The sequence below is a fragment of the Lynx canadensis genome, chromosome A1 (assembly GCF_007474595.2).
Source record: "Lynx canadensis isolate LIC74 chromosome A1, mLynCan4.pri.v2, whole genome shotgun sequence".
Taxonomy (NCBI): domain Eukaryota; kingdom Metazoa; phylum Chordata; class Mammalia; order Carnivora; family Felidae; genus Lynx; species Lynx canadensis.
The window spans coordinates 173,736,651-173,761,201 of record NC_044303.2 but is presented as its reverse complement, the minus strand read 5'-3'; the positions used below and the strand labels follow the sequence as shown (position 1 = coordinate 173,761,201).

The 24,551-nt window shown below is 53.4% G+C and overlaps 1 protein-coding gene across 4 annotated transcripts; it reads left to right on the top strand.

The window, feature by feature from the left end:
- Nucleotides 1–7,788: 7,788 nt before the first annotated feature.
- On the top strand, nt 7,789–18,489 carry FGFR4 (fibroblast growth factor receptor 4). 4 transcript variants are annotated; one of them, XM_030326854.1, is made up of 18 exons: nt 7,789–7,901; nt 10,562–10,705; nt 11,386–11,649; nt 11,741–11,821; nt 11,945–12,111; nt 12,680–12,803; nt 13,313–13,503; nt 13,636–13,774; nt 14,098–14,291; nt 14,400–14,545; nt 14,632–14,753; nt 15,920–16,030; nt 16,117–16,307; nt 16,707–16,829; nt 16,920–16,990; nt 17,214–17,351; nt 17,600–17,705; nt 17,804–18,489. In XM_030326854.1, exons 2-18 carry the CDS (start codon nt 10,615–10,617, stop codon nt 17,948–17,950), a joined length of 2,406 nt encoding a protein of 801 aa, XP_030182714.1. In that variant the 5' UTR covers nt 7,789–7,901; nt 10,562–10,614; the 3' UTR covers nt 17,951–18,489. The 4 variants fall into 4 exon arrangements, with proteins under 4 accessions (XP_030182714.1, XP_032449962.1, XP_032449957.1 ...); XM_032594071.1 differs by lacking the exon at nt 7,789–7,901 and having other exon boundaries at nt 9,013–10,705; nt 14,098–14,137; nt 14,400–14,495; XM_032594066.1 differs by lacking the exon at nt 7,789–7,901 and having other exon boundaries at nt 9,013–10,705.
- The last annotated feature ends 6,062 nt before the right edge of the window (nt 18,490–24,551 follow it).

The window sequence follows — 24,551 nt, the reverse complement described above, 5'->3', positions numbered from 1 at the left end:
TTTCCGTCTTGACTCACTGGCTCTGAGGGAACCAGCTGACATGTCATGAAGAGGTCATGCAGCCCTGTGGAGAGGCTTGTGTGGAGAGAAATGGAAGTCTCCTGCAACAGCCAGCCAATATTTGTTACCTAAAGCCTTAAGTTTTGGGGTAATTTGTTATGCAGCAACAGATAACTAATACAGGTCCTAAAAGCAACAGGAAGCTGTTGAAAGATTTTAAATGGGCACCTGAGTGGCTCAGTCTGTTGAGCAACTGACTTTGGCTCAGGTCATGATCTCACAGTTTGTGAGTTCAAGCCCCACATCCAGCTCACTGCTGTCAGTGCAGGGCCCCCTTCGGATCCTCTTTCCCCTTCCCTCTCTGCCCCTCCTCCCCCCTGCCTCTCAAAAATAACAAACATTAAAAAAAAAAAAAAGATTTTAAACAAATAGGAGCAATGACATGATGAATTCACTGACATGTGAACAGGTGAATGGGATGGCATGGGAGCCAACAGAGGCTAGTAGAGACACAATGGAGGGAGGAGTCATTTCTTTTGCTTTTTTTTTTTTAATTTTTTTTTAATGTTTATTTATTTTTGAGACAGAGAGAGAGCATGAACGGGGGAGGGGCAGAGAGAGAGGGAGACAGAATCGGAAGCAGGCTCCAGGCTCTGAGCCATCAGCCCGGAGCCCGACGCGGGGCTCGAACTCACGGACCGCGAGATTGTGACCTGAGTTGAAGTCGGACGCTTAACCGACTGAGCCACACAGGTGCCCCTCTTTTGCTTTTTTTATAAATTTTTTTTAATGTTTATTTCAGAGAGAGACAGACAGAGGGTGAACAGGGGAGGGGCAGAGACAGATGGAGACACAGAATCCGAAGCAGGCTCCAGGCTCCAGGCTCTGAGCTGTCAGCATAGAGCCCAATGTGGGGCTCCAACTCACTGTAAGATCATGAGCTGAGCCAAAGTCAGATGCTTAACTGACTGAGCCACCCAGGTGCTCCATGGGAGAGGAGTCATTTCTACTGGGGAGGACATTTATTAGGGGCCTTTCATTTATAAAGAGTAAAAAAAAAAGGCAAATTAGCTTAAGAAAAATTATTTGTCTCACATTAATGAGACAAAGTAGTAATTTTTGCCTTTAGACATAGCTAAATCCAGGCATGTTCCATCTCTTGGCCTTCTTGTTTCCTGTGTTGGCCTCATTCATAAGCAGCCTCTCTCAGAAGTTCTAGCTTCCATATTCACGCCTCAGTAACCTCTGAGAGTGTTAGTTTCCCATTAGTTCCAATAAAAGACCCAGACTGGCTCTCATTAGCCCTGCTTGGGTCACATCCTCATCCCTGACCCAATAATAATAGCCTGGGGGATGGAATATTCTCATTAGCCAAGTCCAGGGGCACATGCCCACCACAGGAACCAGAGAGAGGTTGGCTCCACCCAAATCCTGGTTGGCCTGGGAGTAGAGGAAGTCTAGGACTTCAAAGAAAATGGAAGAGCTGTTTTCAGAGAGAGGAAGTGTGTTTGAATGTCCAGCTCAAGGTGGTCAGGAAGGTTCTCAGAGAAGAGGGAAGTCCTGAGAGGGGTCAGAAAGCTGAATGGCAGGCATCTGATGTGATGGCCGGAGGGAAGAGAGGAGGGGAGGTAGGACCAAGGAAGTGATACTCCCAGCAACAAGAGCAGCAAGAGCAAAGGCACCAAGGTGTGTGAACCAACCAGACACCTTCGGGAGGGCTTGCCTGGAGTTCAGTGCAGCTGGAATGCAGAACCCATATCTCTGGTGAGAGGGGAGATAGGACAGGAGAGAGCAGCAGAGGCCAGTCTTGAAGGACACTGAGGGCCAGGCTGAGGAGCTGGGGATGCCACTGGGAGGTAGGGAGAGAGTAAAGCTGAGGAGTAAGTTGGTTAAATCTGTGTTTTATTTTTTAATGTTTATTTTTGAGAGAATGTGCACAGGGCTGAGGGGCTGGTGCACAGAGCAGGGAGGTTGGGTGGCAGAGAGAGGGAGACAGAGGATCTGAAGTAGGCTCCAATCTATCAGGGCAGAGCCTGATGCGGGGCTGGAACTCACGAATCATGCGATCTTGACCCAAGACAAAGTCAGACACTTAACCAACTGAGCCACTCAGGTGCCCCTAAATCTGTGTTTTCAAAAAGTCATTTTGTTGGGGTTCCTGGCTGGCTCAGTCAGTGGAGTATGCAACTCACGATCTCTGAATCATGAGTTCAAGCCCCCATCAGGGAGGGGATAGAAGTTTTAAAAAACTATAAATAAAAAAAATAGGAGCACCTAGGTGGCTCAGTCAGTTAAGCATCTGACTTTGGCTCAGGTCATGATCTCACGGTTCATAAGTTCATAAGTGCATCCTGTGAGCTTGAGTCCCACTTCGGGTGAGCACAAGCCCTGCTTCTCTCACTCCCTCTCTCCCTTCCCCACTTCCCCCTCTCTGCCCCTCATGGGATTCTCTCTCTCTCCCTCCCTTTCTCCTCTCTTTCTCTCTGCCCTTCACTTACCTGTGCCCTCACTGAAAGAAAGAAAGAAAGAAAGAAAGAAAGAAAGAAAGAAAGAAAGAAAGAAAATCATTTTGGTGCTGAAGAGTGATGATACAGAGACTATGAGCTACCTGTCCAATTCTCAGTCACCCCTTCTTTTTAGCAGACCTTCCTGACCTCCATTGTAGTTAGGGGTGCCCATGTGTCACAGTCTGGCCAAAGAAATAAGATCAGAAGTTGCTGGATACAGATTCAACTCTTTGTGGCTTCTTTTTAACTCTGCATAAACACAAATGTGATGCCAGGAGCTGAAGCCACCATCTTGCCACCATTAGGGGAAGGTGTAGAGAATTTAAGAGACCTCAACCCTGATTTCAGACCCGCCTTCACCCATCTCCAGACTTGGGAGACCTGGGACTAATAGGGATGGATTAACCTGTTTTGTTTAAGCCCTTGACATTTAGGTTTCTGTTTTTTTTGTTTTTTTTGTTTTGTTTTGTTTTATGCCCAAACAAAATCCTACATGGTCCAGGTGGACATCAGGCAAGGTGGAGGAGGTTGAGGGCCCCTCTGAGGCTTCTTTCCTGATTCCTTTCAGACTATCAACCCTCTAACCCTGCATGCCCAGCTTCTGCCACTTCACAGCTGTCCTGGCCCTCTCTCTCCTCCAAAAATATGTGCCTGTCAAGCCCCAGTAGGTATGACGTTTGTAGGCCCAAGTCTAGAGAGAGCTGAGTCTGGCAAACCCTGAAAGCCTCCCAAGACATGGATCCACAGTGTCTGGGACCAACTGACAAGGGGGCCAAGGGTGCTGCTGAGACTCTGGGAAGCACCAGAATATCCCAGAAAGAGCCTCAGCTTCCTCCTAGCCCATTCCCCTCTATCTGGCTTCGTCCGAGGGGCCTCCCCAAGAGCTCTCTAAGGCTGCCAACATCAGTGCCAGGTTCCCTGCCTCTACCATAATGTCCTGGGCAGCTTGCAATTCCTGGCTTTGTTGTCTCCCATAGAAATTGGACATAGATGTGCTGAAAGAGTGGGGAATGAGGAGATATAAGGGCTGGAGGAGGGGTGACCCTAATAGTCCCTCCCTCTTGGTCACAAAAGTAGGTTACCCATACATTTGGGTAGGTCCTACCTAGACCCATAGCTACTAATATGAATATTGGCCACTTTTTACTGAGCATGGGCTATGTGCCAGGCATTGGCATAAGGCTTAATACATCACTACATTGAGTCCTCACAGAAAAGTTACTATTCCCACTTTACAGAAAATGAAACTGAGGTTTAATATTAAGTGACTTGTCAAAGGTCACAAGCTTTCAGGATTCAAACCTGCATCAGTCTGGCTCTAACACCCAACCTCTCACCACTCAGTTGCTGTCAGTGTCACCTCCATTCTGACAAGCCAAGCCAGACCTCCCTGGAGTCTGTGGGAGAAGCCAGGGTGAAAAAGGGTTGGAAAAAATGGTAAAGTAATAACAATTGTCAATTGAGTAGCAAGTATATGATATAACCCTGTGCATTTTTTCTATATTTTAAAACTTTCTCAAAATAAACCTCATTTTAAAGGAAAGAAATAAAGGAAAGAAGACAAGAAAGCACAGGACTGGCTCAGGGGCCAGGGCTTGGGCCAGGCCTGGGCTGGAATGGGGCCTGGGCAGGGGCTCAGGGCAGCTCTTCCGCACAAGAGCCCCAGTGTTCCCTGGGTCCGGCTACCATCCAAGAGCAACATGGTCGGCACCAGGCAACGTCTGCCCCCTCCCCCCAACTCTGCTCCCAGGCAGGTGGGGGGCAGGGCCTGGCCTCAGGAGTCCCTCCTGGCCTAGCCTTGCACTTCAGGAGCCCAGAGTCTGCAAACCCCTGCCTAGGGCCTGGTACTTCGTATGTGTCCCATCAGTATTAGCCAAATGGACAGGGAGATCAGTGCCCAGCCCCAGCTCCCTCTCAAACTCACCTTCAGGTGAATCTGTATCTTCCAGGGCTGAAGTTAAGAATGGGGGCAGAAAGCAGGCTGATGCAGTAGCATCAAAAGTCCCAGCTCTGTGGAGAGTCACCCTGAGCTCTCTCTCTCTTTGTCCCAGAAGATCAATGTTCAAGTCTCAGTTCTGTTGTTCACTTGCTTTGTGACTTTATTTTATTATTTTTTTAAGTAAGCTCTAATGGGGCTTGAACTCATGACCCTGAGATCAAGAATTGCATACTCAACTGAGCATGCAACTCTTGGTCTGTAGAGTTGTATCATGTAGCCAGCCAGCTACCCTGCTACATGACTTTAGACAAGTCATTCCATCTGCCTGAGCTTCTGTTTCCTTACCTGCAAAATGGAGCTAAGGATTCCAACCCCCATTTGGCTTACGGGGAGGTCAAAGGTTATAATGCATATATAACACCTAGCTTAGCATATCACTTGGCAGATAGTGGGAGCTGATCCAAGACAAGAGCTTCCTCCCCTACTTCCTGTTTTGATGAAACCCAGTCCCATCTCTTAATTCATTCACTTCCTCCAACATCCCTGGGGCAAAGGAAGCAGGAGTGTGCCCATTTTCTGGATGGAGAAACTAAGGCAGAGGCAGGCTAAAGGCAGGATCTTAGAACGTCAGGCTCCTGAGCCCCTGCTAGGCGTGTGTGTGTGTGTGTGTGTGTGTGTGGTTGTGTTTGAAAGGTTTTGAGAGAAAGACTGCAAATGTAACTGGTGGAAGATTGTTACCAAGAGAGTGAGGCCGTGATGAGGAGACAGGCTTGGATGCCTCTCCCAGACTCCCTCAGCATGTCTCCTTCTGTGCTTTGTTTACATATATATCTCTCCCCACTACAGTGTCAGCAGCTCCTTGAAGGAGAGAGGTTGGGTCGGATTACTGCTTTATCCCCACGATTTGGAACAATGCATACCATATAGTGAACCTTTAATTGACACCTGGCAAATGAATGTGTGTATGAATGAACGACGTGAAAGAGCATCACATGCCACAGAGGGTCAGTGTGAGAGGTTGTTGAGTGTGGGATGGGAGGCAAACAGGTCATGTGCAGACTCAGGGGGTGTGGGGTATAGGGTTGCCAGTCTAAGGGACTTGGGCATCTCAGGAGGCAAGGAGTATGCACAGGCTGGGCTATGAAAACCTTTCCTCTGCCTTTGGCTCCAGTAAACCTGAGAAGTGCCTGAAGTTGAATGAAAGCTGTGTGGGGTCCATCTCCTGCTGGCAGCTCACCCCAACCCCAAACAACCACATTCACTAAGGGGAGCCAGCAGAGGACCAGAGTTGGGGAGCTGAGTCACTCCAGGAGTCTGGGAGGTCTGGTGAGGCCCCTCTGGGCAGGAGGCTTCCATTTGCTGGGCACCCCCAGTGCCAGGAGCTTTATCCTTTCCAGGTGTTCCAGCAAGGAAGGACCCTGAGAAGGAATCAGAACCAGTTGGTTTTAAAAGATAGCCAAGGGGCACCTGGGTGCCCAAGTAGCTCAGCAGGTTGATTGTCTGACTTCAGCTCAGGTCATGATCTCACAGTTCTAGTTTGTGCCCCACATTGGGCATGCTGCTGTCAGCACGGGGCCTGCTTTGGATCCTCTGTCCCCTTCTTTCTCTCTGCCCCTGCCCCACTTGGGTTCTCTCTCTCTCAAAAATAAATAAACAAAAAACAAAAAAAGATAGCCAATTATTTTCTGATTAATCTTTGGGAGGAGACCATTATTTTTTTGAGAAGGAAAAAAAAAAATCCCTTTGATGGGCTTTTTAGTTATGCAAAGGAAAGACGTCTATTCCATTGGGAATAATGTTAATGAGAGCTAGACTCCTTCGCAAACAATGGAAAAGGAAGCTGGCTCCCCTGGGGCAAGTCTCCACCTGCCAGAGGAATTGGGAGGTGAGTCTGAGACCCCAGCTAAGGGGTTTTCTTCTCCTTCTTAGAAGTGGAGGGCTTAGACTTCAGGTGAGGATGGGGCAGAAGACAAAGGTCAGCTGACCTCCTCATTTGGCCACTATCTAGATGCTCAAGAGGAGGGGTACTTACAAGCGTGGCAGACCTGAGCAAGGTGGAGCAGCACCTACTGCGTGCAGGTGTTGAAGTCTGTAGGCAGTTCCTGGCTTCTATCTACACAACTGTTTTAGTTACAATTCTGGAATGTTCCATGAAGTTGAAAAAGTAACAGGCCCTAAATAATCATAGTGAACATTACAAAGCAAATGTTACACACCAGGCAATGTTCTAAAGGCTTACACATGTTTACTTTTCACAAAAAAATTCATGAGGATGATACTATCATTATACTTACTTTACTGTTGAGAAAATGAAAACACAGGGATGGACTAACCTGCCAAGGTTACTCCAAGTGTGATGGCACTGAGATTTGAGTCCTGAAATCTGTGCTTTACTTTCTGCCTTTCTCCATGCCCATAGGACAGAAGGCATCTAAGTGGAGCCTGACAGGTCCAGAGGGCTTCTTTAGAGCTGACATCTAAGAATGCAATGGAATCAACCAGACCTAGAGGGGAAAGATCATTCCAGGAAGAAGGAATCATATGTGCAAAGGCCCAGAGGTAGAGTGGGAGCAAGGAAGAAATAAAGAATTCATCAGGAGATGTGGATAGGGGCCTGGTCATGCCAAGAATCATTATAGAAAACTGCCAGAAAGTTTTAAAGGGGTGATGGATACATTCAGATTTGTATTTTTTTTTTAAGATTTTTTTAAAGTTTATTTAAGCAATCTCCACACCCAACGTGAGGCTTGAACTCACAACCGCGAGATCAAGAGCCCCATGCTCCATCTACTGAGCCAGCCAGCAGCCCCCAGATTTGTTTTGCAAATATCACCCTGAGAGTTGTGCAGAGAACGGACAGAGTGGGTTAGGGGCAGAGGGGATCTCCCAGCCACTTACAGAAGACAGAAGTAGGCAGGCAGAACCAAGGTCTGTGGAGGCTGGCTGTTCAGGACTGCTGGGTCTTGCTGTCTAAGGGGTGACTAGCAGAGGATAGAGCAAATAACTAGAACTTGGAAGCCTGGTCCGGGTGCATCGAAAAGAGGCGGAGTCTGATGGGGTGTGCAGCAACCTGGGGCGGGGCCCCGGGATTGGGCTGACCCAGATGGCCACTCGGCTCTGTTGGGTTTGGGGACTGATGTCCAAGCGGACGGGACACTGTACTTCCAGCAGCTTTGGCGGTGGTCCTGATAGTGCTGATCCAGGAGGGGCGGGCCCAAGGTGGGCGGGGCCTTGGGTTGTCCCCCGCCAAGTCGCCGTCAGGTTAGAGCTGGTCCAGGAGGGGCGGGGCCCAAGGTGGGCGGGGCGCTGGGCCTCCAGCGGCCACGCCACTGTCGCGGGTGCATTCCTGGCTCTCTGGCCCGGGGCGAAGGAGCGCCCTGGCTGAGTCTGCAGTCCCCACTAGGAGCGGGTGTCGGGGCTGGCCGGAGCTGGGAGCGCGGCCGCGGAGGACCCAGGTGAGCTGGGACCCTGTGCCTGCAGAGGGACCACGGAGGCTCGAAGTGAGCCGGGACCCCTTGAGGACCCAGGTTGCGCTCCCAGCCGCCAGGGGGCGAGCGGCGGCGGGGCTCAGGGACTGCCCCCTCCCAGCACTGGGGACCTGGGCGTCCTCTCGGAAGGGGGGTGGAGGGGACGGTAAATCAGTAACCCGCAGCGCACACAGGGCCTTTTGTCCCGCTCCGTCCAAAGAGCACCCTGGCCGCGGAGCTGGTTACTCATTGCCCACCGGGGCGGGGGCGGGCCGGCTGTCTCTGCTGCTCCCCTCTGGACCTGCCTGCTTGCACCTCCCCCCAGGGTGGCCGGGTAGGGGGGGAGGAGGAAAAACGCGCGCTGGTCCCTTGGCCGCGCGCGCTGGACTGTCTGCGCTCCCCGAGTAGAGATGAGGAAGGTGAGGATCCGAGACGTGCAGTCATTTGCCCCGGGTCCCCCAACGCTTTAGTGCGGAAAGCTGAAGGAGAACCCAGGACTGTCTGATGACAGTGTCAGGCCCTTCAGCCCCTGAACAAGGCAGTGGGTCGGTCTGTCTGCCGCCGCGTGTGATCCGACTAAGTGTCCTGAGGTTACAAGATCAGGGCAGCCCGGAATGGGAATAAAATCCTGGGCCTCCCCACTCCTTTCCCAACTAGAGCTGTGGACCCTGAGAGCCGCACTCCCTGCAGAGCAGAGCAGGGTGGAGGGATTTTGTGGAGGAGAGCCATAGAAACTGGGGGTGTGTGCAGGGACAGTGGCATCTGAGTCCGATGAAGAAGAGAAATGGGGACGCAGAGGTGTGTATGTGCAAGAGAGAAGATATGCCCAGTTTTGAAAGTCAGTGGTTTCGGGGCGCCTGGGTGGCGCAGTCGGTTAAGCGTCCGACTTCAGCCAGGTCACGATCTCGCGGTCCGTGAGTTCGAGCCCCGCGTCGGGCTCTGGGCTGATGGCTCAGAGCCTGGAGCCTGTTTCCGATTCTGTGTCTCCCTCTCTCTCTGCCCCTCCCCCGTTCATGCTCTGTCTCTCTCTGTCCCAAAAATAAATAAACGTTGAAAAAAAAAATTTAAAAAAAAAAAAAAAAAAAAAAAAAAAGAAAGTCAGTGGTTTCAGTGCTGAAGAGGCTGAAGGAGCAGACTGTGCAACCAAAGAGGATTGACAAGGGCAAGGAGGGCGGCTTGGGATGCTGGATAAACTGTAGATTGGATCCTACTGGACAAGGGCAGCCATTAAGGGTTTGAAAGCTGAGGGGGTGTGGGGTGGTGACATGGCAAATATTTGTAATTTTTAAAGCCCTGCTGGAGAGTGGAGGCTGGAGAGTCAAGGGAGATGTCTGCAAAGGCCCAAGCCAGAGATGACTATGGCCTGCCCTGGGTCCAAGCAACGGTGATGGGATGGACCACAGAAGGATTGAGGAGGCAGATGGACTGGAGGTGGAGGAGGGGTGAGGGGGCATGAGATGAGATGATACCCCAGCTTCAGGGGCAACCCAGGGAAGGAGCAGTTTGAAGGGGGAGATAATGGCTTTGGCCAAGACAAACTACGTGCCCCCTGCCTCAGAGCCAGAGCTGGAAGGGGGGCAGCAGCTGATGAGAAGGGTGCAGTTGGCTTCCTGGGCAAGGTAAATTCAGAGACACCAGTGCCTAGTGACTGTTATTCAGCCCCAGGTAATAGCCAGTAGCCCCTGGGACTATACTGGTCACCAAGGATGCAGACATCCTTGGTGGGATATGGAGGAGGATAACCAGATAGGGTGGGTGTGTACATCACACCTGAACTGCACCAGAATCAGAGGTGATTGGCCAAGGGCAGACCCAGAATGACAGTTGTGGGGAGGAAGGGGGAGGAGAACATTCCAACATCCTGTGCTCCCTGTGTTCCCTACATATGTTCTCTTTTATGCTCAAAGCAGTCCTGTGAGGACACCCAGAGAGGGACTGGAACTTGCAAGTTGGTTAGAGTCAGGATTTGAACTTCACTTTGTTGGACGCAAGAGCCCGTGTTGCCTCAAATAGAGTTGTGAGGACACAAAAAGCAGAGGTATTCCCAGCATGCATTTCTGGTTCAGCATGAGGAAGAACTGCTTGTCATGGAATGTACTGCCTTGTCAGTAGTGAGCGCCCTGCCACCAGAGGTATTCAAAGCTGGTCACGAAAATGTCAGTAATGCTATAAGAAGTGTGGGTCAGATCAGATAACATCCAGATGCTGAGGTTTGGCCTTGTATTGTATTTCATATATATATATTTTTTTTGTTCTCCAGCAATAAATTCATTTATTCAGCAAAAAAATAAATGATGTGTGCTGAGAGTGAGCAGAAGATCTGTCTCCGTTCTCTGCTTTCCTCCAAGGAAAGAATCCCCAAACTGCCCTTTCTGTGAACTTGTGCCAAGGTCTCAGCAGGACTGGAGGAGAGCAGGAAGCCCAGCCCTGCCCCCCTGCACAACCTACTGTGAAGAAGCTTTGGGCTCTGGCAACAGCAAAGCTGCTTCCAGTCTCTGCCTTGCTGCTGTGTGGTGGTGGTGGGGGGGGGGGGGGAGGTTGTACAAGACTTCTAACCACTTCCTGTCTCAGTTTCTTCATCTGCAAAATAGGGGAATAGTACCAACAAAGGTTCATGCATAGCAGGGGTTCTTCTCCCTCCTTTTCAGGAAGGCAGTTGGTGGCAAGCCCAGCCTGGGTCCTTGTGAGCAGCAGGAAGGATATGCAGCTGCTGTTGGCCCTGTTGGGGGTCCTGCTGGAGGTGCCTGGGGCTCCAGCTTTGTCCCTTGAGACCTCTGAGGAAATGGAGCTAGGTATGGCCTTTAAGGTGAGAGAGGATGGCAGGGGTGGGCACCTGGAGGGGGCTACTAGCTGAGAAAAGCAGGAGAAGATCCTGGCCCAGTCCCTTGAAGAGGTGACAGCAGGGCAGGGCCCAACCATTTGAGACAAAGTGTCTGGCTCCCAGCAAGCATCCACCTATCTCTGTGTCCACGAGAGAGGACTGACCTTGCAGGGTGAAGGGTCCTGTGCTGGGCTGCAGAACTGGTGGTGAGCCCGTCGGCTGTGTGTGTGTATGTGTGTGTGCGGGTGGGTGTGTGTGTGTTCTATGCACTGGGTTTGGGAGGCCCAGACAGCATGTATGGTATATGCACTGTGAGTGTGGTGTGCCTGGGAGATGTGGCATGTGCCCTGTATGTGGCATCTATAGCATGTGTTGTATGTGTGTGTGTATGTATGTGTGTGTCAGGCAATGGCATGACCAGTTCAGCATGTGTGCTCTGCACTGCGTGTGTGATGTGCACCAGAGGCGTGGTAATTGCCTTACACAGAGCATCTGTAGCATGTGATTATGTGTGTGTAAGTTGAGGAGCAGCAGGTGTCCAGCATGTGTCGAGAGGTGCTTGTGCCCTGCCTGTGCAGCATGTTCCCCATATGCAGGGGGCTCCCTCAGCTGGGGCTGTGGGGCTCACTGACCTCTGCCCTTGGCCCACAGAGCCCTGCCTGGCCCCCAGCCCAGAGCAGCAAGAGCAGGAGCTGACCGTGGCCCTTGGGCAGCCTGTGCGGTTATGCTGTGGGCGGGCTGAGCGTGGTGGCCACTGGTACAAGGAGGGCAGTCGCCTAGCACCTGCTGGCCGGGTACGAGGCTGGAGGGGCCGCTTGGAGATCGCCAGCTTCCTACCGGAGGATGCTGGCTGCTACCTCTGCCTGGCACGAGGCTCCATGCTTGTCCTGCACAATGTTACCTTGGTTGTGGATGGTAAGGGGGTCTAGAAGGGGCTAAAGGGTGCCTGGGGAGAGAGATCCTCCCCATCCTAGACCTCAGACATCTCTTTTTATTCTTGACATAGACTCCTTGACCTCCAGCAATGGTAATAAGGACCCTAAGGCCCATGGGAACCCCTCGAACGGGCACATTTACCCCCAGCAAGGTCAGTATGAGTCCTCAAGGACTCATTTTCCTACTTCCCAGCTGGTCACTGAGAAGAAGAGACCTGTGTGGAAGCAGGTGGTCATCCTGGGGACACTAAGTTCTCCTTTCCCCTCCTCTCCAGCACCCTACTGGACACACCCTCAGCGCATGGAGAAGAAACTGCATGCAGTGCCTGCTGGGAACACTGTAAAGTTCCGCTGTCCAGCTGCAGGCAACCCCATGCCCACCATCCGCTGGCTCAAGGATGGAAAGGATTTCCACGGGGAGCATCGCATTGGAGGCATTCGGGTGAGTCTCCAGGTTCCAAGACCATCTGTTCCTCCATTTTCACTCCCCTCTTGGTCCCATCATACCTATAAGTCATTCTTTCTCTAATGAGGAAGGCAGCTGTGGGCCCTAGCAGCACTAAACTTGTGGACTTGGACAGCTCTGATTCAAGTACCCACTCTGCCACCCTGCGGCAAATGACTTAATCCCACAGCCTTAGCTTTCTGTGGGAAGTGGGAAGGATCAATAACTGGCAGGTATTGAGTTTCAGCAACTAATTCTCATGATAAGACCCTGCAGAGCCTGCTCCAGGCTGTAGTGAGGAAGCTGAAACTGAGAGAGGGCAAAAACTGTCCCAAGGTGGTACAGCCAGGAAGAGCCCCTGCTGAAACTCAAAGACCCAGACCCAGGGCTCAGACACTTCCTGGAGCCTTCTCCTTCATCTCAGGGTCTCTGGCCTTGGCCTGGCTTCCCCAGGGCCTAGAAAGCTTGAGAAGACCCCTGTGAGCGGGATCTAGCCCCCTCATTCCCTTGACCCCTGGATGGGCACAGGTGAGTGGCCCCTCATGGACACTTCCCCTGTCCCCAGCTGCGCCACCAGCACTGGAGCCTGGTGATGGAAAGTGTGGTGCCCTCGGACCGTGGCACATACACTTGCCTCGTGGAGAACTCTATGGGCAGCATCCGCTACAGCTATCTGCTGGATGTGCTGGGTGAGCGGACGGGCAGGCAAGGCGGTATGGGGGTGGGAGCCCTGACACTGCCCTCGGGTAGGGCCCAGTCTGGCAGGCAACATGGACTTGGTCTTAGATGGCTCAAGCTGCCCTAAGTATCCTAGTGGGTCAGAGGGAAGCACAGGGGGTAATGTTGGCCTGGAGGAATAGGGTCAGCTGAGAGAAAAAGTGGGGAAGACATCCAGGCAGAGGGCACAGGTTGAATAAAGGTCCTAGGTGTGACAAATACAATGCATTTGTGAAGAGCTGTATGCCTGGAGTGTGCATGTAAGTGGGGAGCCATGTCGTGGAGGGCTTTAAATGCTAGACTGTGAAGCTGTCCTTGACTGCAAAGGCAATGGGGAGCTATGGTAAGCAGGGGGTGGACAAGATCTGAGCTGCATATCAGGAAGTTCCTTCCCTGGAGCTGGGGGGAGGCAGGAGGCAGATGACCAGGGTGCTTCTGTGGGTGCCACTGGTCAGGGTTGACCGCCTGGCCCGGCCCCCAGAGCGGTCCCCGCACCGGCCCATCCTGCAGGCGGGGCTCCCAGCCAACACCACAGCTGTGGTAGGCAGCGACGTAGAGCTGCTCTGCAAGGTATACAGCGACGCCCAACCCCACATCCAGTGGCTGAAGCACATCGTCATCAATGGCAGCAGTTTCGGTGCCGACGGCTTCCCCTACGTGCAAGTCCTGAAGGTCTAGCCCCCACCAGCACCTGAAGCCTACTACTCTCGCATGGGATGTGGGGGGTGGGTCCCCAGCCTCCTTCCTAGCCACAGTATCGCCCCAGGCCCTGTGGCGACCCCTGATTATGTCCCCGGTCCCCAGACAGCAGACATCAATAGCTCAGAGGTGGAGGTCCTATACCTTCGGAACGTGTCAGCCGAGGACGCAGGCGAATACACCTGCCTGGCAGGCAACTCCATTGGCCTCTCCTACCAGTCAGCCTGGCTCACGGTGCTGCCAGGTGAGCACTTGAGGGGGCCAGGAGAGGCTTCAGGAACCCTGCTCTGATCCAGCAGTGGGCTGTGTCCTGTGGGGCTTGGGACATAGCATGCGGATTTGTGTGTTTGATCCCTCATTAGCGGTCCTTCTGTGCATGTCCACATACGATTGCCTTGTGAGCCTCTGGGGTATGGGTGTGCAGGACTGGGTATAGCTCCAGCTTGCTTGTCAAATGTCCCCATGTGTGCTGGGAGCTGAGAGGGCCTGAGTTAGAAGATGTGGAGCTGGCCATCTGACCACTGACCTGTCAGTTTTCTGTCTATATATGTGTCTGTCTGTGGACAGAGGAGGACCTCACATGGACAGCACCAGCACCTGAAGCCAGGTTCACGGACATCATCCTGTACGTGTCAGGCTCTCTGGCATTGGTTGTCCTCCTGCTGCTGGCCGGGCTATATCGAGGGCAGATACTCATCAGCCGGCACCCTAGGCGGCCCGCCACTGTGCAGAAGCTGTCCCGCTTCCCTCTGGCCCGACAGGTACCTTGCTGTTACCCACGCCTTCCTGTGTCCCCATAGCGAGGCTCTTGGCCTGCCTTCCCAACCCAGCTCAGCTCCAGCAGGCTGACCAAGTCACCCACCTTACAGTTCTCCCTGGAGTCAGGTTCTTCAGCCAAGTCAAGCTCGTCCTTGGTGCGGGGTGTTCGTCTCTCCTCCAGTGGCCCTCCCTTGCTCGCTGGCCTTGTGAGTCTAGACCTACCTCTCGACCCGCTGTGGGAGTTCCCCCGGGACAGGTATGTTGCATGGAGTGAGCATAAGGTTCAGGTTCCAGGCAGGAATGATGTTCCTATGGCTGAGGCCTCGGCTTTCTAATTTCCAGGTTGGTGCTTGGGAAGCCCCTGGGTGAGGGCTGCTTCGGGCAGGTGGTGCGTGCAGAGGCCTTCGGCATGGACCCTGCCCGGCCTGACCAAGCCAGCACTGTGGCTGTCAAGATGCTCAAGGGTGAGTGGTGACGCCAGGGGAGGTGCTGTGGCCGTGAGACTAACAGAAGGGGCTCATGGTGCTATCAGTTGAGCACTGGTGGCCAGAAGGGCTGCAAGATGCCACTCTTGGGCCTAGGGCCCAACTCTGCTACTGACCCTGGCCAGCCATTTCTGAGCCTGTTTCCTCACATGTCACGTGGGGTAAACAATAGTTCCCAGGCTGAGGCTCGTGGAAAGTGCCTGGTACATAAAATCTTAACCACTTGAATGATGAGAACTACAAGGATTTGGGATGACTGGGGTTAGGCACCCCCACGTTAGCCCTGGCCCCACGTCAGCCTGGGTCTCAGATAACCATGTCAGCCTCACAGGCCATACCTTCAGCCTCCCCATCCGGGCCCTCCCCCAAGTCTCTCCCCGTGTCCACCACTCTAGAACAGCCCAAGCACCAGCCCCAAAGCGCCTAGGACACACCTGGGACCCGCCATCGGGGCTTCTCACTGCTATCCCCCACTTCCTCTACAAGAGCAGCCAAAACCATTGTTCTGCTCCCCCACCCCCTCCTCTCTGCACAGCTGGGGCCACCTGGTGCTTTCTGGGAGGCAGGGATTGAGAAATGTGCATTGTGAGGTTTGGCAGGGAGGGTATGTCATTGGCCAAGGGCCACAGGTCAGCCCTGGTCCTCAGCCTTCCCAAGAAGATCTGGAGCAGCTTTTTCTCAGCCTCCCCTAGCTGTACTTCACGGGCAGCTCCCTGAATTCTCAGGCCAAAAGGACACCAGGCCCCAGTCAGACAGGCCTCAGGGCGCCAGCCTGCTTCCCGCCCCCAGGAGCTCTTACCCCATCAAGAACGAATGCCAAACCTCCAGACACAGTGTCTTCCTGTTCAGAGTTCTTCCTCCTCTCCTCTGTTTCCTCGTCCCACTCACAGAGAGGCCTACCTCCTGTAGATCCTTGATCTTGTTTCATCCTTGCAACTGCTGTGAGAAGTAGGGCATGAGCCATTGCCCCATTTTATACAAGATGATCCTGAGGTTCAGAGACGTTAGAAGACTTTTTAAAGGCCGCAGAGCCTAGCACGAATTCAGGCCCAGAGCTTCCTGACTCCAGGTCCAGCACTCAATGTCCTATATAGTCAACCCTGCACCTCCCCCACGTATAGTCACCCTGGATGTCACCCTTGCAGACAATGCCTCCGACAAGGACTTGGCAGACCTGGTCTCTGAGATGGAGGTGATGAAGCTGATCGGCCGACATAAGAACATTATCAACCTGTTGGGTGTCTGTACTCAGGAAGGTGGGTTGGAATGGGGCTAAGGACAGGGACAGTGGGGTATGGAGCCACAGCCTCAGCAGCCTCCCTGTCCATTCTCACCTCTACAGGGCCTCTGTATGTGATTGTGGAGTGTGCCGCCAAGGGAAACCTGCGGGAGTTCCTGCGGGCCCGGCGTCCCCCAGGCCCCGACCTCAGCCCTGATGGGCCAAGGAGCAGCGAAGGGCCGCTTTCCTTCCCTGCTCTGGTTTCCTGTGCCTACCAGGTGGCCAGAGGCATGCAGTATCTGGAGTCAAGGAAGGTATGGGCAGTGGGCAGCACTCTGGACCATTCTAACTGCTCCACCTGTGTACTTTCCTGCCGCTGGCACTGAATGTCCCCATCTTCTCCCTCTTTCCCCTTTCCCATTATCCTGTCTAAATGTTCCCAAGTCCTTCTGTACCCCCCATCCATACACAGTTGACACTGCACGTCCCTATTCCTTCCTCACACAATCCCTAACTCATCGGGCAAGGGAAGAGACCATGCAAGAGAGAGGTGGGGCCCTGAAGTTAGCTTTGGTTTCCCCCTCTCTGCATCTTGACGTCTTCATTCGTAGAATGAGTGGATGATGCCTACCCCCAGGGTTACTGTGAAGTGCAGTGTGCCCAGCATCCAGCCATGTGTCCTAATAAACCTAAGTCCCCTGCCCTGCCCCTAGTGCATCCACCGGGACCTGGCTGCCCGAAACGTACTGGTGACAGAGGACAATGTGATGAAGATAGCAGACTTTGGGCTGGCCCGTGGCGTCCACCACATTGACTACTACAAGAAAACCAGCAACGTGAGGGAGGCAGGGCAAAGCTGGAAAGGGGGTGGGGGGGCACCAGGACCTGTGGGACTTGGCATCAATGCCCCCACTTCTCCCATCCAGGGCCGCCTGCCTGTAAAGTGGATGGCACCCGAGGCCTTGTTTGACCGAGTCTATACACACCAGAGTGACGTGTGAGTCCTGGAGGTTGGGGGTCTGGAGTAGCTGCCAGCAATCATTGTCCTACCCCACAAAAGGGGCAAAGCACCTGCCCAAAGTCACAAAACCCTAGGACCTGAGTGGGCCCAGACTCCAATCCCCACCCTCCATGGTGGATCATGCCTGTGAGGCCCCCCATCCCAGCCCCAGGAGTAGGGAGCAAAGCTCTGCCCTGCTGAGCACTGTTTCTGCCTCTAGGTGGTCGTTTGGGATCCTGCTGTGGGAGATCTTCACTCTCGGGGGTTCCCCATACCCCGGCATCCCTGTGGAGGAGCTGTTCTCACTTCTGCGGGAAGGGCATCGGATGGACCGGCCCCCAAACTGTCCCCCAGAGCTGTGAGACCTCACTCCCTTCTCTCCCACTTTGCAGTCCTCATCCTCTGCTCTGACCTTGTCCTTAGGACCTGGTCCCCTAACTCACTGTCACCATCTGAGGGGAGATCCTGGCCTAGTTTCTGTGACCCTTCCTCTGAGTAGCCCCACCTAACCCTTATCAAACTCTGCCCCTTTATCATACCCTTGCCATAAGGTCTCCCCCCACATTCAGTCCTGAGACTCTTCTGACCCTCCACCCTCTCCACCAGGTATGGGCTGATGCGTGAATGCTGGCACGCAGCACCTTCTCAGAGGCCTACTTTCAAGCAGCTGGTGGAGGCACTGGACAAGGTCCTGCTGGCCGTCTCCGAGGAGGTACTGCTCTCCTCTTGTCCCATGACCTCCCTCTGCCCTCCCCCCTCTGGGCCTCATCTCAGCCGACTACCAGGACTGACCAGCACTGTTCCCCATAGTACCTGGACCTCCGCCTGACCTTTGGACCCTACTCCCCTGCTGGAGGGGATGCCAGCAGCACCTGCTCCTCCAACGACTCTGTCTTCTGCCATGACCCCCTGCCACTGGGGCCCAGCTCCTTCTCCTTCCCTGGACTGCAGACATGAGCAGGGCCACAAGGTTGTTATAGGCAGGCAGGCCAGCAGCCTTCAGCCTCCTGGTTTAGCGGCAACCTGGCAGTGCTTGACCTTGGCAGCCTCAGGCCCCAACCTTAGGGTAGTGTCTCAGATCTCTAGTTCTGCCTTGGGGAGGTCTGTCCTTGTTCCGGGGGCCCCTCAATGAGGCTTCCAGCTCTGGCCTCAGATTCCCAAACCAGACTTCAACCCCAGTCTTTGGAGTCATGACCCAGGTGTCCTAGTGGCCTGAGTGTTAGGGTTCTGCCTGGCCTCCTGGCCCTTAGCACTTAGTCCAGGGGTTTGGCTGGACCTGGCTATAGAGCTGTCCTAAACCTCCCTGCTTCCCTGCACCAAGAGAGGTCTTGGGCCTCCGAACCCCATTTCCCCAGGCCTCCCCTGCCTCTCCTTTGCTGTTTGTCCCAGCATCTTGGTGGCAAGAGCATTGGCCCCTGTGTTCCCAGCTGAGTGGCTGGAAGCCTGCCGAAAACACAGAAGCAAATGGCCTTTTATAAATTATTTTTTGAAATAAACCTCTGTGTTCCTGGTGTCTTCCCTGCAGTGGATGGAGGGGAAACAGGGTGGAGGGATCCCCAAGCTGGGAGTCTTGCCTGAGTGACACAGACTGAGGGCTTTGTGCCAGGCCTTGGGTTTGCATCCACTTCCAGCTACCTCAGGGCGAACCCAGGAACCTGTGTGCACCTCTGACTTGGTCTGTCTGTCTTGCCCCATCTTGTGCACATGATGGTGTGAACGAGTGCTAATGGCAGAGGAGTCCACATGGCACCATCCACTGGATGGAACTGTTATACCCTCTGCACATGCATGTGCATGTGCCTGCTCTGGGACTGTCCCCAAGGGAGCTGGCAGCACCCCTCCCCCATCTGCTCAGCATTAACCAAGCTGACCGTTAACACAGCGTGAAAGCCTGAAACACAGCTTCAAGGCTGCTGCCTGCTCCCACGCTCTGCTGCTCAGGCTGGGGGCTTGTGGGGGCTGTGCCTGCCCCGCCTGCCCCACCCTGGCCAGTCTCCCGGGCAGCAGCTGGTTGCCGCCCAGCTAGGCTGCAGCTGTCCCTGCCTGCCTGGTCCTCCCCTGGAGAGACCGTCATGGCCTTGTTCTCAAACACCCTCTGGGGAGGGGGTGAGGAGATCAGTTTCCCAGGGCTCTGAGCCTGGAACCTTCCCGGGGTCCATCCAGGCAGTTACTGCTGTTCTCCAGCCCCTGAACCAGGATGGAGTTACCTGACCCAGTGCCTGGTGCTCCCTCCTGCCCTGTCCTCCTGGGACAGGACAGACCCTTTGTGGGGGCCACCTGGATTGCCTCATGGCCTCCCAGGGGGTGGCAGCTGAAAATACATACAGGGTCAGAAGGGACAGGATGTAAGAATCTGGGGCTGGGAGCAGCCTGAGACTGAGCAGCAGCTTCTGGCCATGCTTCTCTTCCTGTTCCAAGTCTCTTCGCACTCCCACCAGTGCCCCCTCTGACTCACCATGTCCCAAACTGAACTACTCATCTTCCCACACAAAGCCACCTCCATGAGGACCCCTACCCCTCATCTCAGGGAAAGGCATCAGGCCAGAAACCAGGGAGTCATCCCTGACTACTTCCTTTCCGTTGGAACTCTATTCCCTAATGGGATGGAGAGAACACCAGACCTGGAGCCAGGAGGTTCAAAGCCTGCCACTTCCAGTGTCCCCAGGCCAATGCTATTATTTCTCTGATTGTCGCTTTCTTCACCAGTGGGGTACGCCTACTCTGCCTACCTCCCAGGGCTAGGAGTTTACGATGAAATGAGTCTTGGATGAGCACATGCTTGGGAAAGGATGCCATGCAGAGTTCACATGGGTTTTGTTGAGCATTGCACTGAGAATTGGTACTTGGGCTTCACAGCAGCCCTGTCTGTCCTCCTCCTAAGTCACCCCCTCCCAGCCCAAGGCCTCCTCCCCTTCTCTCCCATTCCCCTGCAGGTGGCTTGGGAGGCAGCTTCCACAAGCAGCTCTTGGCTTATGCTCCCCCTACACTCAAGGACCCCTGCTAGCTTCCAGGAGCGTGCAAACTTTCTGAGCCCCGCTCCCAAACCTAGTCTTCCACAGGAGGTCACTATGCCTAGCCCAATCAATCACATGACAGGCAGGTCCCTAAGAACTCACCTGGGGGAGGAAAGTGTTGGGAGGCTAGAGTAGTGACAAAGACAGGGAATGATGTATGAGAACTCCCATTTTTCCACTTTCCCATTGTAAGCCCACGGCTGAGCTGGGCTCAGCCACCCACCACTGTCCCTCACTACAGCCTCACCAGACAAACATCAGCCTTCCCAATTTAATGATGGGGAAACTAAGAATGTGATAGGCCCAGGATCACAAGGATGGGAGACTAAGGAAGGAGCTGAGTTGACCCCTGCCCCCCACCTCCCCCAACCTTCCCCAGAGCCCAGGTTCCCAGAAGGTCCTGTGCACATGGGAGACCAGAGTCAGGTCACTCAGAATGACAGAGGCAGATGGTGCCTTGTAGGTCTCGGGGGCCAGGAGGGGTTCCGCTACCCACCCTGTGCCCCCTCCTTGCCAGCCTCCTTGGCAGGCACCCGCTTGCCACATTCCTGACGTCCCAAGTCAGAATGAGACAGATGCCGCTAATTCCCCCATGCAAGCTTTCCGTTCCAACTTCCCTCCCCCGAGCCTCTCAGACCAGCATGGCAGCATCTGGAGCCTGGCCCTCTCAGTCTGCCAGAGTTCTGAATGGCTTCCTACCCAGTGATGCTGGCTTCAGGAGCTTGCAGAAAAAGCACAGGGTTATCTCCAGACTCTGCCATTTGTTGGTTGTGTGTGTATTAGTCAGGGCTCTGGTAGGAGCAACAGGTAGATAGTCACACCAATCTGGAAAGTCCAAGCCAAGGAACAGGAGTCTACTGGGAGGGAATCAGCACCTGGGAGGGAAGGTCAGGTTGTCTGAGGGGGGGGGGGGGGGCAGGTCGCTAGGGATGTTACGACTGAAGTTACTCTCTCTGAGCCTGAAGCACAGAAATGATGACACATCTCAGAGAACTGTTAGAAGCCCTCAGTCAACAATGGCTGTTGTGGGGCGCCTGGGTGGCTCGGTCGGTTAAGCGTCCGGCTTCGGCTCAGGTCATGATCTCACGGTCCGTGAGTTCGAGCCCCGCGTTGGGCTCTGTGCTGACAGCTCAGAGCCTGGAGCCTGTTTCAGATTCTGTGTCTCCCTCTCTCTCTGCCCCTCCCCTGTTCATGCTCTGTCTCTCTCTCTCAAAAATAAACATTAAAAAAAAAAAAACAAAAAACAATGGCTGTTGTTACTCAGAAATTAGGAGGGAATGGCCCCCAGGGCTGGGTTGCCATGATCTCATTCTCTCCTCATGGCAGCCCTTCCTGGAAGGCATTTTTGTTCCTGCTGCCCAGATGAGGACACTGAGGCTCAGAAGAATGAAGTGACTGGGCCAGGGTTACATGCGGGCAATTGAGAGAGTCAGTGCTTTGGACTAGGTGCTCTGTCCTAGTGCAGAACTCATTCTCACAGCCCCAACTGCCCACTGTTCCAAGGACCAGGTTTTCATGAAGAGACATCTACTAATGAAACGTCCATGCACGCAGGCAGATGGACCTTCATGACACCCAAGCACAGAGCTCTTTGAGCCCCAGCCCTTTGACTTCCATCCCTGTCACCTCACATGGGCTGTGTCTTCTTGGGCCACACTCTTTAGCTAAACCCTTCTTGCCCTGTTGATCTCACTCAAACCTAATTTCTCCAGGAGGCCTCCCTGGTTCTCCTTTCCAGCCTGGGCTCCTCCTCCTGATGAGTCCCGCTATTCAGAGGCTAGAGAAGAGATGCTCTCAATTATCTCCTTCCCCATGGGGCCCCTGGGTGGCACAGTGGGTTAAGTGTCCCACTTCAGCTCAGGTCATGATCTTGCAGTTCGTGGGTTCAAACCCCATGTCGGGCTTTATGCTGACAGCTCAGAGCCTGGAGCCTGTTTCAGATTCTGTGTCTCCCTCTTTCTCTGAGCCTCCCTCACTCATGTTCTGTGTCTCTCTCTCAAAAAAATGAATAAACATTAAAATAATAGTAATCTCCTTCCCCTAAACTGAACACCAGGAAGCAAGCACTGCTTTAACAGTTTTTTTAATCAGTAGTTCTGAAACCTTAACACGTATCAGAATCACCTGGAGACTGGGGTGTCTGGGTGGCTCAGTCAGTTAAGCGTCCAACTCTTGATTTCAGCTCAGGTCATGGTCTCAGTTGGTAAGGTCAAACCCTGCATTGGGCTCTGACAGAACAGAGCCTGCTTGGATTCTCTCTCTCTCTCTCCCAAAATAAATAAATAAACATTAAAATAATAAAAAAATAAACTTAAAAAAAAATCACCTGGAGGGCTTGGATTGCTGGGCTCCACCCCTGAATTTTGTATTTGGCAGGTTTGAGGTGAAGTCTGGAAATCTGCATTTCTATCGAGTTCTCAGGGGATGGGCACCACTTTGGAAAGGGCAGTTTTAAAGAGGCATACAGTTTAAACAATTTAAACAAAAACTCCACTGGCATAAAGGATTTTCAATGAGAAGCAACCCCTTATACCCACTTTCTCTGCTCCCCAGGGGAAACTGTGTCTTCTTGCATGCTCCCCCCTCCTCCTGTTTGTATAGCCCTAGATCCAACTTAGTGGTTACTATCCTTGCCCCTAAAATCCAGGGCCTCGCCTGGCAGAACTAAGGGGCAGTATAGTGCTGAAGGAACATAAAGAGACCCATTCCCAGGTACAGACACACTCAGGTGCACACCCTAGGCCTGCCACTGCCCACCCCTTCCCACACCCCAGCTCCCTGAGAGTCTCCCCTCCCACTCCTCCACCTGCTGCAGGATTTAGCCTAATCCCCGAGTATGTGCTTAAGGCAGCTGCAGCTCTCTCTGAGGGGAGAGGGCTCCCCTCTGGAGGAAATCTCCTTGTATTCTCTTGCTATGGAAATCTGACCTTTGTCTGCACCTGGGCCCCACGGCTGGGGTCTGTCCCCAAGAAGTGGCTGAGGAGGGGGCATGAAATTGCCAACAGCTGAACACACCCAGCCTTTCCCCACATCCTCTCCAACCCAGTGGCTGTTCACATTCCATAGCACCAGCTCTTTCCGGGCCCCCCAGTGCCAGGCTCATGTTCTTGTGTGGGTACTTGGGGCGCAGCCTGACATGGCCCTGCTGGTCTTGCCACCTGGCCCTGTGTGGGATGGCTGTGGATTCCTCACAGCTCTTGAACCTCCCAGTCACCCTTGTACCCTTCAGAACTCAGCTATCTCCTCCAGAAAGTCCACGCTGAACTCACAGCACAGCCTAGGCATTCCACTGCTTTGCACAACTGGTATGACCCACTGATGTCTCCTTCTGTCCCACTCAGGGCAGGGGCCTCTCAGGCTCCACCTCTGGGAACTCAGGCCCAGTGCAGAGCAGGCCACTCTAAGGCTTGTCAAATAACCGTATGATCTGGTAAGGGTGACAACATGGTTCCCAGCCAGACAGGTCCTTTCCTCCAACAACTGAAGCCCAGGAGAGGTGGGTTGGCTGGCAGGACTGAGACAATGAGACCAGTATCAGGGGGCACAGCTCTAGAATCTTTAAAAAGGAACAGCTCTTAGATCCTGGGGACCAAGATTATTATTGTTGCTGGGGGACCCAGCACACATGCTTAGGAGAGCTTCACCAACACGGCAGAGCTTCTAACCCTGTGTGTGTGTGTGTGTGGTGGTGGGGGGGGGGCCTTCTGAGCAACCCCTGAAGAGAGGTTAAAAATAAATGACGGGTAGCATGGAATTCTCTAGCTCAGCACAGTCCAACAGAACTTTCCATAATGATAGAAATGTTCCAGATCTGTACTGTCCAAGACAGTGGCCACTAACCAAATGTGGCTCCTGCGACTGAGGAACTGATTCATTTAGTTAATTTAAACATAAATATAAGGAGCTGTGAATGGACAGGACAGCTCTAGAGCCTTCACAAAGGGGCTGCTCTAAATGCACACATGGGGAGTTCTCTCCAACTTAAACTACTGAGGGGGAAATGGGAGGTACAGTGTGCCTAGGGCATTCATATCCATGTGAAATAAGTGCCTGAGGTTGTAGGGATGCAATGGTTGGGGAACGGTGGGCAAGTGGTCACAAAGGTTGCTTCTGGGGAGGGGAACTAGGCAGCTAAGGTAAGGGAGGGAGGGGACCTTTGTTTCTTTATATTTTTGTACATGGTACGTGCATTACTTGTTTACAAAGATTAAAAATAGAAATTTTTTCTTTAAAAAGTAAAGAAAAATCACCAGAGAAGAAAAGTATTCCCTTTGGGTACACACCAGCTTCCAAGGCTGGCTGGCCCAAACCTCAGGCTGCCCCATTGCCAGATTCAGAACCTGCAGGGCCTAGCACCCTCCTAGACAGCCACACCGTCCTTCTGCCTGCTTTCTACACCAGCTCAGGCTGAAACCAAGGCCTACTAGATGCAGCTGGAACTGATCCCCGCCCACTCCCCAAATCCCTCACTTACCCCTCCTCCACCTAGTCGCCAGCCCCACTAATTGTCTTTCTCTTTTTGTACCACCCCAAGCTTACATGAA